This window comes from Rhamphochromis sp. 'chilingali' (genome assembly GCF_963969265.1).
Source record: "Rhamphochromis sp. 'chilingali' genome assembly, chromosome: 20".
Classification (NCBI taxonomy): domain Eukaryota; kingdom Metazoa; phylum Chordata; class Actinopteri; order Cichliformes; family Cichlidae; genus Rhamphochromis; species Rhamphochromis sp. 'chilingali'.
In genome coordinates, this window is record NC_137947.1 from 20,676,311 (window position 1) to 20,690,921 (window position 14,611).

The following is a 14,611-nucleotide window of genomic DNA, read 5'->3' on the forward strand; positions in this document are numbered from 1 at the left end:
GTGTTGCATTGTAAGTAGGATATATCTATTTAATTTTTTACATCTTTTTAAAAGAAAACTTTAACGTCTTTTTTTGAGTTTTTGAGTTTTATTTGACAAAAGTGATGCCAAATATGTTCAAAGAGAGGCTGAATGACACATGGGAAATTGCCAGGATGAGCTATAAGTAAGCCTTATAATAATTAGCATTAGTCAGAAGTGCAGGGTAGTTTGTGGTCACAGTGTTGGCAGATAATAGGCTAGTCCTGTGAATGCTAGTGTTTTGTTTCGCTGTTGTTAATCTATTGAGAAACAAAAGCCTTAGTGCTGTAAATTGCAGCAGTGTCTCAGTTGTAAATCTATGCTAATGCTAACTCTAGATAATTTTGTATTCACTACATTTTCAAAATGCCTACAGATAGAATAACTGCTAGTAGCATAAAGTAAATAGTAGACATTTAACTACTACTTTAACAGACTTGAATATTGTATGTGTGTGTGTGATTAACAAAAAAAGGGGGAGAAAAGGTTTAATTAGCTCAAAGGCATTACAATCTTTGGGCATTCAAATAGTTGCAGGCATGCAAGAACAGCCCAGTTTCCATATATTTAGGTTTCTCAATACTAATACTTATCTAGGTTTCTGAAATTAAGATATAATGTTTGCATGATAAATAAACCATTTCATATACATGGGATACTCATATCCCACGTATGAAATGGGATATGAAGTCACACATCATTAAACACAATAATGATGTTAGACTGCTTAATTTACTCACCTTCAAATTAATTTTGTTCTAACTCAAAAACAATATCATTTTTCAGTTAGTTTAGGATATACACTGTGAGTACTTCTATTAATGAAGCCACTGAGATGCCAAGTTGGGCACTTTACTGAGATTCTGAAATCAACCTTCCTTTGTGAATGCTGATTTTATTAAAGCAAACAGGAATGACAGTAGTCATGAAGCAAGAGTGATGAGATAGTAAACAGAAAATATTTGAGCCCTACTCACCCTCTCCCCTGCATGCCAGGGAGTGACCAGGTAGGTAATGTGAAACCACACTCATTGTGCCCACTACTGCAGACTGATATCACCATAGTGACAAATGAAGCTCAAAACAATAAAAGGAAAAAAACCTAATACAATACAATCCGTATTTTGATATTGATTTAAATGGTCCTGTTTGTGATGCGAAACGTATGTAGTTGCACCAGTGTTTTTAAAACTAAAATCATGTTTAAAGATTCTTACCACATACTATAAGTGAGTTGTTATTACAGAAGCAGTTACTTTGACTCTGTTGAGCCTCTAACTCCCTGTTTGCCAAAGTGAGCATGTGTAGAGTTCTTAGCACAGCAACACAACTTGCCAAAGGGCCGCTGAGCGAGGGAACACAGCAGAATAAATTATGATGATACTAACCAAGGAAACAATGACTGACGTTTCCAGCTGGAGGGGTAACAGACTTCTAGTATAAACAGATTTCTGAACAGCCCAGTTCAATGTGGAACATACTGCTGTAGTGGCCTCAGGGGGAAACAGATTATACTTTAATGTACATTAAAATTCGTGTCTCATGTTTATAACACCTAAACAGCAGTCATTAGCAAAGATATGAGTTACAAGTTGTACTTTGGTCTTTATTTCAACCTAGGAGTGACATCTTTTTGTGCGAGGGCTAGCTCACTTTTATCCTCTCATCACCTCACTATAAGTGCTACATTTGTTTTCACTCTCTGTGCCCTCCTTGGAAATGAGAGCACTTTCCATCCAGTTGTCCATCTCCTGGGAAGGCCATCCAGACATTAATGGACCATTTAAGCAGGTAAATGTAATTTCATGCTGATTCAAACAAAGTTACACTGTCTAAAGCTGTAATGGCATGTAATGCCGCTGCGTGCTGAGTCATAGAGATAAGCGTACAATGCTCCGATCCTAATGTAGTTTGAGCTTGCCATGACTCAGCTGTTATTATGGTCGAGTAAAACGAACCACAGAGCAGCACTGATTATCAGCTTTGTTTTGAACCACAACTGATCATTCATGTGACAGCAGATTAAAGCTATAAATCAGCAGATACATCCATCTAATAACAATAAATCTAATAACTATAATTAAGTTGTGCCAATTTTGGCCTTGTGGGTTTCTTTTTCATTGCATAGCGATTTTCTGTGAGCTATGGGGTAATTTATTTTTGACAAGAACGTAAGAAATACAAACAAAAATAATGTTATTAAAGATTTACTGGTGGTTTTCAGATAAATGTTTAGTCTCAACACTGTAAATCCTCCATTTAATGAGGTGTTTTTGTAGTTTAGTCAGAACTCCAAGCACAGCTTGATCTAACCTTTTGTTTCACTACATAGACAACAAAGATGAACAGCTGAGAAACTGGGTCAAAGAAGAAAGGTCATCTGGAACAATGGGAACTTGGCAAAGTAAATCCCTCATCACAACTACGGCACCTTAATTACTTGATTATTTTTTATTTTCAAGGTACAAAGTGTTACTTTTGGTATTTTTGTGAAACTGAGTAGAGCTGACGTGGAAGATAAACACAATTACAGGCCAAAGAAGGAGAGCGATGACAGTTTGAATTATAGATACTTTCCACGCTAACCTTAATTACATGAATGCAAGACAAAAACATATCAACACTTGAAGTTTAAAGTAAACCTGACTTCCATATCAGCCTGAGTAGTTTTTCTTTTGAGAGACATCATCAGTCATACTTGAGCACAGACACGCTATCGCGATCACAGAGGCACTTGTTTTTTTTGTCAAAGCCCTCTGGCAGTAGTTAACATTTCAGTGCTCCGTGGCTGTTTTAAGGGGATTCCTGTACAAGTTTCTTCAGGTTTCATCATACGTCAGAAAGAGCTGAAATGAAAGGAATTTGATTTTTTTTTGCAGTCAAAAACAAAACACAGACAAAAAATACATGTTGAACCTCACCTGTAATAATTGCACTGTTATTGCTTTGCTCTGGGAATGGCCACTTTATCACGATTATAGTTCCTGTCATGGCAGAAGAATAGAAGAATTCTACCGTCTGCCTGTTTTTGTACTTTAAGTAACTCCCTTCTTTTGCTCTGCTCCTCCATAGCAACCTCAGCACACTGAGACTGGATTGACTGGAGAGATCGGGCAACCTCTGGACATTGCTGTGTCAGCAACAGCGAGGCAAGTGTAGACTCTCAGCATATCTACCATTCACACTGTGCTTGCTAGATATAGGCCAAGATGGATACACAATTTTCTCATAAGCCTTCTCTCTCACTGATACACATAGAGAAAGGGAAGATGAATACAGATATTTTCATTTGCATATGCGGCATATAAATGTATGCAGAGACACGGGGAAAGCCTGTCTCTGCAGCCCGGCTATAAAAGTGCAAGACACCTCAAGAGGAAAATCAAAATGCTAAAATCAATAGCGGCCTCTTTGTCATGTTTGCATTGCAGGCAGCATTAATTTTCACAGAAGGCAGCCACCTGTGATGGGAGTGTTTGGCATGAAAAACACTATAATGAAAAATACAATACAACATCATTGATGGTTTTTCCTTGAATACGGCAAGCTGAAAGCACAATGAGTCTCTGCCAATTAAAAGACGTCATATTTATTTACTCTACAATCATAGGTTTCTATGAGCTCTGCGGTGTTTGCAGACTGGATTAAATGACTATGAGAAGGCAGTTCATTTGAATACACCTCCAACAAGAGAAACTTTTCCAAAATGTTAGAAATAATTACGCCGAATGTGAATTTCTCCTAAAAACATATGCATATTTCCAGGTGATAAATATCACTATAAACTAAAATAATTATAGGCATCATTCGTCCCGCGTGTCTATTTGGGGAGCTCAATCACATAAACCAAACTGAGGATTTTTAGATAGTTTCCGATGTGGACTACTGTCTGTTGGGTGCTACATGTTAAGTAAAATCAACTCTGGACAATGTCTTGACCTGATTCCTCCCACAATGTCTGCGATTGAATTGTGACAACAGCAAAACGCGAAAAGCAAAAATGATAATGAAACAGTATGTTGCCTAAATTTGGTGAAAAAAGTGACCAAATTGTTCCCCTTTCCTCTGCTCCCTTCTCATTCTCTTCTCAAATCACAATAAATCCTTATAAATTATAAATAAATGAAAGGTTCACTAAGTTGTAGCTCTGCTAAAGACAATCCAGTTGCTTGCTCTGCTCACTTGTTTATTTACATTATTTAGTAATGCAATTCACACCACAAACATTATAACCACCAGTAAAAGAGGAGCCCTCAATCCCCACACCTCTTTATCAGTCAGGGTGCACCTGTCTGGACCTGACCTGATTACTGAGGAAAGTAGGTCTGAATTTAACACTCATTGTTGTCAGACTACCCGAAAGGACAAAAGTAAAAACGAGCCCCTCACTCTTCCGTCTACAGCTTGGATACAGTTTCTGGCACCTATATTCTTGTCTTTGAAAGAGATGACATGTGGACAGTTTTGTAGATAGGTTGGATATTTGCTTTGTTTAAACCGTAGAACTTGACTGGAGTTATTGTAGGGTGCTTATTCGTTGAAGTAGATGCATGTGTATGTACACCTAGGTGCCCATTAAACACTTTATCCATGTTGGTGTGTGTGAGATGTGTTGATGTTTGACAAGTTTGTTATAGACCACAACTAGCTTGCTGGTATTGATTTAGATCATTTATATCTAATTGACTGACTAATTTAAAAATGCAATATCTGGGCTGCTCCTTTCTAGTTCTTAGAACAGTCCTCTGTTAGTTTTTTGAGGTAGTTCCCACAAGCACCAGACAAGGAACTAGCTGCCAGAAAGGAAACATAGCCCAGATAATAACATAATAACAATATGCTTCTATGGTGATTAACTGACAAAACAGATTTAAAAATTAGCTTTTAAGGTCTTGGTATAGGTGTTGTTAAGGTCTTGAAAAAGATTTTTTGTGCTGCAGGCACAGTTTGCTGCAAAAGGACAAGAGCTTAAAAGTTATTGTCATAATGTTAACCTTAATTCAAGATATTGGTTTCTCATACTGAAATGTGAGTTGAGATGATATAGACGGGGTCATAAATGAATGGATACTAAACATGACGCTATACATTGGAGGCTTGTTTTCATGGAAGGAGCAGCAACCAGCAGCAAACGTAATGATTGATTTTTTGCGAAGCATTGCTTAATTTGTATGGAGCTCTTCTCTTTGTGAGCCTGGGATAGGAACCCCCTGTAGAGCTGTCTGTCAGGCCCTATCTGGCCTCTGCATACAGCACATCGATCAGTGACGTTCAATTCAAAGCATGATGGATTTGAGAAGACACTTAAATGCAGTTGCTTGCAGCGTAGTTACATTTCAGTAGCTTACATGTCTGAATTACTGCTGTGGTCAAGCTTATGCCTGAGAGATGCATGGTCAATAACAGAGCCTAAGCCATGTCAGTGGCTCAAGCAATGGTTGGGTAAATGCTGCAATGTTAGCCTGTCGTCCATTCAGCCCCTCTGTTCCAACTGAAATATCCCTATAGCTTTTGGGTAGATTGCTATAAATTGTTCGTAAGCATTCATGGTCCCCGGAGGATGAATTATGTTCACTGTGATGAACACCTGACACTACTTGCCACCATTAATTTTCTGTTTTTAAATTTATATGAAATGTCTTAAAAGCTATTTGATGGAAAGCCAATGCTTCTGGTCAATCATGATGTCTCCAGAGATCTCCATGGATTTATCGCTGTGTACTAAAATTGATGGGATTCCCAAGAGTCTCCAGTATCCACTTTTTGTTTAATTAAAGTGGCTAAGGGCAATATTTGCGTAGAATCCTGGTCTACTTGTCTTTTTGCAATCACACAGGAAAATTAATTGCAGTAATGTGGTGACGTAGAAACTCAATAATCTTTTCTCAACTTCAAGGCAAGTGACTAAAGGAACTACCATTGACAGCTCAGGACATGACTGATTGATTGACACATGACAGCATAGTAAGTATATTCTGTTATTACCTTGGCAACTGTAGCCTGGAATTTTAGGTAACAATCAAGCATGAACATAGACAGCTGCCGAAGCGATACAAGAGATTTGTTTTGTGTGTGGATGCAGTTTTAGTGTTTAGATTCTTAAACTTTCCCACAGGGCCACTAGCATAGCTGTAAACTCTATAGATACTAAAGGGACTTCAGACACAGCCATACACTCAGACAAAAACTGGTTCATCCCAAAGACAAAACTCCCAAACACGAACTTATCAACGTAGTGTATGCTGTACAGTGCAGTGACGAATGCTCAGACCTCTGCATTGGAGAGATCAAACAGTCACTTCATAAACGCATGGCACAACATAGAAGAGCCACATCGATGGGACTCGGCTGTCCATCTGCATCTAAAGGACAATGGTCACTCTTTTGAGGATGGCAATGTTCACATTTTGGACAGAAAAGACAGATGGTTTGAATGAGGAGTGAAAGAAGCCATCTATGTCCACTGTGAACGACCATCTTTGAACAGAGGCGGTGGCTTACGACCAGAGATGGGCAGTAATGCGTTACAAGTAACACGTTACTGTATTCCGATTACTTTTTTAAGTAACGAGTAAAGTAAGGGATTACTATTGCAAAAAAGGTAATTAGATTACTGTTACTTTCCCGTAAGCACGCTGCATTACTGCGTTACTAAAACCATGATTTTTTTGCAAGAGTGTCTCATGACAATGACGTAAGCGAGTGCGACGTCCGTGGCAACAGCTGTGTGCAGATCAAGAATGGATAATATATCGAGTGCGGGAGAGAGTATGAGCGTGCAGCGTTTAAAGCGTGGAAGTACTGACCTTACTTTGAGTTTGATTCCGTAAAAAGTGACAAAAACATTAGCGTCCGCTGTTCACTGCGTGGGAAGAAAACTTCTTTTTACAGCGAAAAAACCCCTTAACTTCCGAGCAAGGACCGAGTGCGCTGCCACGGAATGGGAAATTCACAGACAAACTTGCGGATTCTTCCAATGACCGCCGCAGCACACCTGCACCAGGGCAAACCTCCGCCTGCTATACAGGTGAAAATAGAGCAACAGGACCTCTGAGTCTTTGATTTTATTTATTTTCTGCTGTATTTCACTTTCAAAGTAACGGGATTACTTTTTGGGGGAAGTAATCAGTAATTAGTTACTGATTACTTTTTTCAAGTAACTTGACCAACACTGCGTACGACACCAACTGTGCCATCCATAAACCAGTTTTGAGATCTCTTCCCAGACGCTTTAATGCCCACTCACATTCTGGGCCATTTGACCTCAGTAAATCACATGATAGGGTCTGCAGGTTTCTCAGTGGGTTCACCTGAAATCTTGGCTGATTGCGACCCATACCCGTTTTCACACCTTGGCTAGTGTGATCAGGTAGAGGATCAATAGGGGGTCCATGACCCTCTTGGGGACACTCCCACAGGGCTTAAAATCTGAGACTCTCAATTGCTCTTAGACCAAAAAAAGTGGACCACATCAGTCCAGCTCTGAGGTCCTTACACTGGCTGCCTGTCCGTCAGAGGATAGACTTTAAAGTTCTGATGCTGGCCTATAAAGCTCTGAATGGTTTAGGACCAAAATACATCAATGACCTCCTGACCCAGTATGAACCTTCCAGATCCCTCAGGTCATCTGGATCCGGTCTTTTATCAGTTCCCAGAGTCAGAACCAGACACGGAGAAGCTGCATTCAGCTTTTATGCTCCTTATATCTGGAACAAACTCCCAGAAAGCCTCAGATCAGCTGAAACACTCAGTTTATTTAAATCCAGGTTGAAGACTCACCTGTTCTCAGCTGCATTTGAATAAAGCACCAAATCCACACTTTAAGCTTAAATTTCAAAACTTACATTTAACTACTGATTTTATCTACTGTTCTGATTTTATATACTGTTTTGTTTGTTTGTTTGTTTGTTAATTAGTTAGTTAGTTTATTTGCTTGTTTTAATCAATTTTAAATCATGCTTTTTATTTGTTCTTGTTTCTAATGTCTCTGTAAAGCACTTTGAATCACCTTGTTGTTGAATTGTGCTATACAAATAAACTTGCCTTGCCTTGCCTTGCCTAGAACTGAAGAAGCTTCTTGGATGAGAAGTGAAACGTCTTCAAGAAACCTAAAGAAGTCCAGACGCTTTTGTTTCCAAGCTCCTTAGACTGTGGTGACTCAGAACCTTCACAGACATACTAAAGGGACATTCAAACAGGAAGCATTTTCCTCTCTACGCATTGCTTTGCTGCTGCCTACTGACACCAGTTGCTTATGTAACCATTTAATATATTTATATTCTTTGCTGTCACTGGTAGCTGCTTCAGTTGCTCAATGCAAAGTTGAGAAAATTTTAATTCAAGACCCATGCAGGTTTGTTTGTTTGTTTGTCTTTTTACCCTAATGAAAAAAAATGTCAGCAACATTTGGGCACTTCATCTACCCAAGGGGCCAAAATTAGGGTATAACTGTAACATCTGCTCTTTCCAGGAACAGTTTAATAACTGCGCGGTCACTGGGTGCCACGTTGCTGGGAATCGCTCCCTTTACACCAAGATACAGTTCCCAAAGCTATATGTGTTTATATTTTCATAACTGTTTTGTAGCTTTTGTTTCAGTTTCTCCGCATTGCCATGATGTTGAAACATCCTAGTATTTCTGCATCTCTCACTTCAGATGTCTCAAAGCAATAAGAGCAAAATTAGATTTCCTGGCATCACTTCATGTGTTCACTGTACGTGTAAGATCAAAGTCACAGTAATGACAAATCTAACTGCAGCCAAAAGATCACAGTCTGTGACATTGTCTGCACTTTGCCTCAAGGACAGGACACAGATGTGATCGGTAGATTGTTAATTGCCCAGTAAATATTGTTAGAGCCATATTTTTTTTAAAAAAAGGCTGAAGCATATTGTCTTATAATGCATAAACAAACACTTTTTTTCTCCAAATAACTGTCACATAATCCTTTTTTATTAGTGCAGATTATGATATTAGTATGGAATAGTGAAATCTGCTACACCAGTCTCACAGCAAAATATGTATTATTGCTCCACAGGGAAGATACAGTCGTACCAGTGTTATTAACATTTTTTTTAGACTTAGTTTTGTATTCAGTGTTGCATTTACTAAATATTCCCTAAATATTACTAGTATTATTTTCTATATACTCACTGTTTTCTTCACTTTCTAGTTGCTAGCAGCTCATTAGGGTTTTACAACAACATGGTGACTATAAACAGTTTAATATGGATTGGTAATCAAGATGACTGTGATTGATAGCCCTAGAGATAACCTACTTACTATAGTAGAGATAACCTAGTGAGTGTCCTTACAGTGATAACCTGCGTGCGCTTGGACCATGCACGTATTCAGATACACACATCTGACTAGGAGTATATAAAGAATAATTGCTCCACAAGGTAACAGAGGTGGATAAATGCAATAAGTGCATGCTAAAACAAATGGTGTTGATTAGTGAACATGGGGAGAAAAGGACCACCTTCTGTCATCAGCTGGTTATATTACAAGCTGTATCTCTTCCTCTCTTTACTTCTCCTGCCTCTCTTTCCAGACAGTGTACTGGGGATGTTTTGAGACATTTGGGGAGGATGTGACTTATTTAGTTGATTACTGCAAGGAGAGGAATATGTCTTTTGATATGGAAATCACACATCCCCTCCAAACTCGTATTACTCCATGCCTAAAAAGCACAGCAGGAATTGTGCATATGTTTAGAAGTTACATCAGCAGTTACAGGCACTAAAGAAGCTGAGCTAAGTGTGTCCTTAAATCAATTTCCAAGATTTGTCAGGCTGACATATGGCAATATATAAGCAAAAAGCTTAAAAAACAAAAATTAAAAACATTATATATATAAGATCTAGGCTTGTCATTTTACTGTGATGTTCTTATATGAATTTTATTGTTTTATTTTATTGTGAAACTGAGTATTTTTCCAGTGTGGTGTCTATATCCTGCTTTTAAGACAGAGAAAAAGATGTAAATAATTTACCATTTCTGTATGAATTTGTAGTGTTTCCCAGTGCAATCTGTGGAGCTTATAAATCGTAATAAATCCCTTGCTGATGGGGCTGCCTCCTGGCAATCAATAATAACCTCTGCTGGCAGACAGTCAGTGGAACCACGCCCTGCAACACACACGCATGCACACAGACCAGCAGACAAATGCTTCTGCTGTAAGCATCCACATGTGCTCACATTCCCATCAGCTTTATTACATATACACATTAAAGTGAGGTTAGAGTGAAGAGAACATACCCGGCTACAGATTAAAATGTGAAGCGCTGTGTAATCCTTCTCTCCTCTCACTCCGAGGACTGGAAGTTGTACATGGGGGATGCTAGAGTGATAAAAGGATGACAGAGAGGAGGAGGATGGTCTTGACTTGAGGACATCATATGTCACTGGTGAGAAAGCAAATAATCCAGTGTGAGCTCTCTCTGTGGCATTTAGGATATCTTTATTGAAAGTGACTCCTTATTCAAGATTCAGTCCAAATATTGCAAAGACTCCAGGAAAAAAAATTCACAGCTCTTTTTGATAAAATTTAATCTGACATTGGCTGCTTTTTCCACTATTTTTTTCATTTGTATCTGGCCACCTTCAGAGGATTTTTTTAAAGACACTTGACAACTATGAATCATTCAAGCATAATAAAGGCCCCTAACTTAAAGGATGAGTCAGTGTTATGTCTACAGAAGACAGACAGCTTAGCAAATAACCTATTTTGAGGCTTTTTGCTACTAGCAGCCTGTCGTAAAAACATCTTATTTGGTCCCATTTCTTTAGTTGAATTTATGAAAATTGCCAAGGATAAGACATTTTATTTCGATAGGTATAAAATAGAATTTTGGCAGCAAAAAGGTGATTCTCAGAGAGCTTATATCAGCGTGGTGTACTGTCTGTATGCCAAAGTACAGAAGAACTGGACTGAAAATCAGTGGCACCATATCTTATGGAGTCCAAATTTGAAATTTTTGGCTAAAACCATCATCAGTATGTATGAAGGAGGTCATGAGAGCAGTACAACAGTAAGTCCTTACAGTTTGGAGCTGAATTTTACCCAGTGGTGTTGTGGATCTTTTCAAAATTGATGAAATTACAAATGGAGAAAAGTATCATAAGATTTTGATCCACGATGGATAGAAAAGATAGCTAGAAAGAAAAGCTTTGAATGTCCTTCAAGAAGCTTGGAGAACTATTCCTGAAGACTATTTAAAGAAACTACAAGAACGCTTACAGGTCCTAAGGTTTTCACACCTGCAACGTTTAGTCCATTTAACTTAAACTGTGGGTCATTTTCCCACTTGGTGAGACTCACTTGGGATGCAAACCAACACAACCTTTGGATGATGATCTCAGTCCAGTTCCAAACAAACTCCGGAGTGGTTTGTGACATTACTGAGCTAAACACCTTCCCTTAGCCATGTGTGCTCTCCATTCTGGGATGCAGCAGATGGGCAAAGGTCACTACAAGCTAGCAACTACATGTGAAATAAGAGTCAATTCTCAGTGTTTTCCTATTGTCTAGAACACAGTACCTTCTTCCTGTATTTACTTTTGATGCTTCCACCCCAGACACATCTGGCAAATAAGCGAACTGAACAGTTTGTAGCTTTTTACTGAACATGTATGTTTGTACATGTTTGAGAAATTCACGATCAATATATCAAGACATTTCCACAGTACTAAGTAAGATAATTGATGAATAGCACATTCATTTTCTTTCAATTAGACTGAAATTTAAATAAACTTAAATTAGACTTAATGATATTAATGGCTTAATAATCAGCAACTCAGAGATTGCCCTCTAACTCTGTGATGTTATTATAGCCTGACCTGTATTGAAAAGAATAGCAATTAGGAACAGCTGATCTTTTTCTATGTTGTGTTTATATATTTAAAATTCAAGATATTTGACTGTATATATAAATATAAAAATATAGAGTGTGTGTGTGTGTGTGTGTGTGTGTGTGTGTGTGTGTGTGTGTGTGTGTGTGTGTGTGTGTGTGTGTGTGTGTGTTTTCAACTGAGTCATGTTTTTACATGGTTTCACTGTTGGTGAACAGCGTGATTGTGCTTGTCAGGAACAGGAGAGAGAAAGAGCTGGTTAACAGCAATATACACCCCAGAATAAAGAACCTGTTGTTTAGGGGGCAATCGTAGCAATCCCTGCCTCTCTGTGCCTCTGTCGGCTGCTCATTTGCTTTTTCATTTGTTCTTTCATTCTTTCTATGCCTCCCTGGTTTCACTGTTCCTCTGATATCACATTGTTTTTTCACCCTCCCTACCTTCCTCATTTCCCACTGTCAGTTTCTCTCTCCTCTCTGCGTCTCACCCTCCACTCACCCCACCCCTCCTTCTGATCTCTCATTCTGTGACACCCAGGGTTTTTTGTTCCCATTTTCTCCCCTTTTCTGTGATTCACTTTCTCTCCCCCTGCCTCATTAGCTGGATGCTTCATTGGTGGAGCGCTGTAGCTTGTTGAAGCCGAAAAAGGCGTGGTCTTCATGTCTTTTTGAAGTCTGTCTATGCCGAATCGTTACACGGATATTTCAGTGGTTACTGGTTGAATATTTTTTGGATTATGTCAAGCTTGCGTGCATATCTGTATACTTGTTTTTCCTGTCTCGTGCACACATTTTTATGCGCACACCTTAACTCAACCAGTCAGTCTGTCAGACAGTCAGGGCTTGGTACAGTTCTGTTCTGTTCCAGTTTCCAGTAAGCTGATCCTGTTGGCAAAGGCTAGTGGGAGACTTCCTTTTCTGGAAGGACCTGATGCATCGTGTTAATGATCCTCTCTCTCTTCCACCCTATTTCTTTCTCCCTCTCTCTCTCTCTCCCCGTCTCTCTGCTGGCCTGTTCGAGGAGAGTCTCATTTCATATTACAACGTCTGGGCAGGGAGCGACAGCAGAGATCATCCAGCCGGCAGAGTGAAGTGGATCACACCCCCTTTTCAACCTATTGCTCTCTCTCTCTTTCTCACACTTTTTTTACTCTCGTCTTTCTCCTACTTTACGCCTTAATCACTGTTTTTTTGTCTTTTCTTTTTCTGTCTCTCTTCCCATGTAGCATTTTTGTGTGTCTTTGCCTCTTTCTGAAAGTGTGCCTCTAGACTCCACGCTCAGGTAGGCAGCACGACACCAAGTCAGGAATACACTCCTTCAGTCTACTTCTCTATCTATCTTTTCTTTCTTCTTGCATCACATATATCAACATCCTCCACCTCTTCATCTTCCTTCTCCATCTCTATTTCTCCACTTTCCTCCTGCCTCCACACCCTGCCTCAGAGCGCGTTGGAGAGAGTCGCCAATTGCGCACAGAGAAGGCAGCAAGTGGGAGTGGACCTCAGTGAACGTGCTTGCAAGTGTGTGCGAGTGTTTGTGAACGTGGAGAGGAAGAGGAGAGAAGAAGAAGAGGGGGGGGAGGAGGAGGGAGTGAGCATCAGCACAGTCCTCCCAGTCTCTCCTCGCTTCACGCACACTCCCACTTTGCATGGAACAGTCCTTCTTTCACTGCTTCTAAATGGACATTTCTGTGGCAGCGTTTAAGCAGTGAAGACAGCAGCTGCTGCCACTCTACTCCATGAGCTCCTACATGCTGGATTAAAAAAAGTGAAGAGAGGGGAAGAACAGTGGGAGATCTCTGAATATGAGTGAGGAAGCTAAGGAGAAAGCAGGCGGCGGGAAAGGAGCCCATCGCAAGAAGAAAGGCAAAAAGGTATGAGAGAGGAAGCGGTTTCTTTGTCTTGGTGTGCCTGGCTTGTCACTGGATCATTTGCTTTAGGCTTAGCTAGTGATTTTTCATGTGGAAGTAAAAGGTGGTTGGATGAGGTGAGATTATGGGTGAGGTTCATGAACCAATTGCAAACGGAAAGTAAAGGTGTGTCTAACCACGTTGTTGAAAACGATCTTTTTTCTAGAGCAGATTTTTTCAGATGTTTAAGACTGAATATTATGTTAATTCTCCCATGAAGTGCTCACAGATTTATTTATTTTTCTACTGTCTACGACTCTGTCACGAGAGAGAAATGTTTGTTTAGCCTTACCTGGAATGCTTCCAAAGCCAACTGAAATGCGCCTGTCAGTCATTGGTTATAACCCTGACGTTGCAACTGGTCTGCCTGGTTGTTTTGCTGTGGCTGAGGGAACAGTTGTATGTAAAGTGCAGAGAGAATGTGTGTTATGGAAGAAAGGGGATGTCCTCAGGGGTTAGGGTGGGGGCAGTATAATGCACGGATTGCACAGGCATCTGTCGTAAAGCCAAACTCCTTCACAGCTGTGTATGTGCGTGTCTTTGTGTTACCGTGTGAATGTGTGTTTATCTGAGAGACATCTACGTAGTCATCCTGTTATGATCCGCTGAAGTAGCTATTATGGTTTTTGATTGAAGGTGTTCACCACAGAAACAGGTCGTGACTTATGAAATGTCGGTAAGTTTGTTTGCGCACATGTGTATACTTATCTTTGATTTTCCGCTTGTGGTTGGCAGTTAAATATCTTCAGTGTGTCTGTTGGTGGTGGAACCATTATTAAAACACTTCTCTCTTCTTTGCTTCCCATGCTGGTGTGTTAATGTTAGTA

The 14,611-nt window shown here is 39.7% G+C and overlaps 1 protein-coding gene across 2 annotated transcripts in view; it reads left to right on the forward strand.

Annotated features, from left to right (window-relative positions):
• Positions 1-13,351: 13,351 nt before the first annotated feature.
• Positions 13,352-14,611, forward strand: part of LOC308388339 (ankyrin-3-like) — a gene marked incomplete at its 3' end in the record, with an annotated part of 123,411 nt that continues 122,151 nt past the window's right edge. Inside the window, exon 1 of one of the 2 annotated variants that reach the window (XM_080868984.1) lies at positions 13,352-13,748. In XM_080868984.1, the coding sequence (XP_080725110.1) occupies positions 13,680-13,748 (69 nt within the window). In that variant the 5' untranslated portion in view covers positions 13,352-13,679. The remainder of the gene's footprint in view (positions 13,749-14,611) is intronic. The other variant, XM_080868986.1, reaches the window with a different exon arrangement.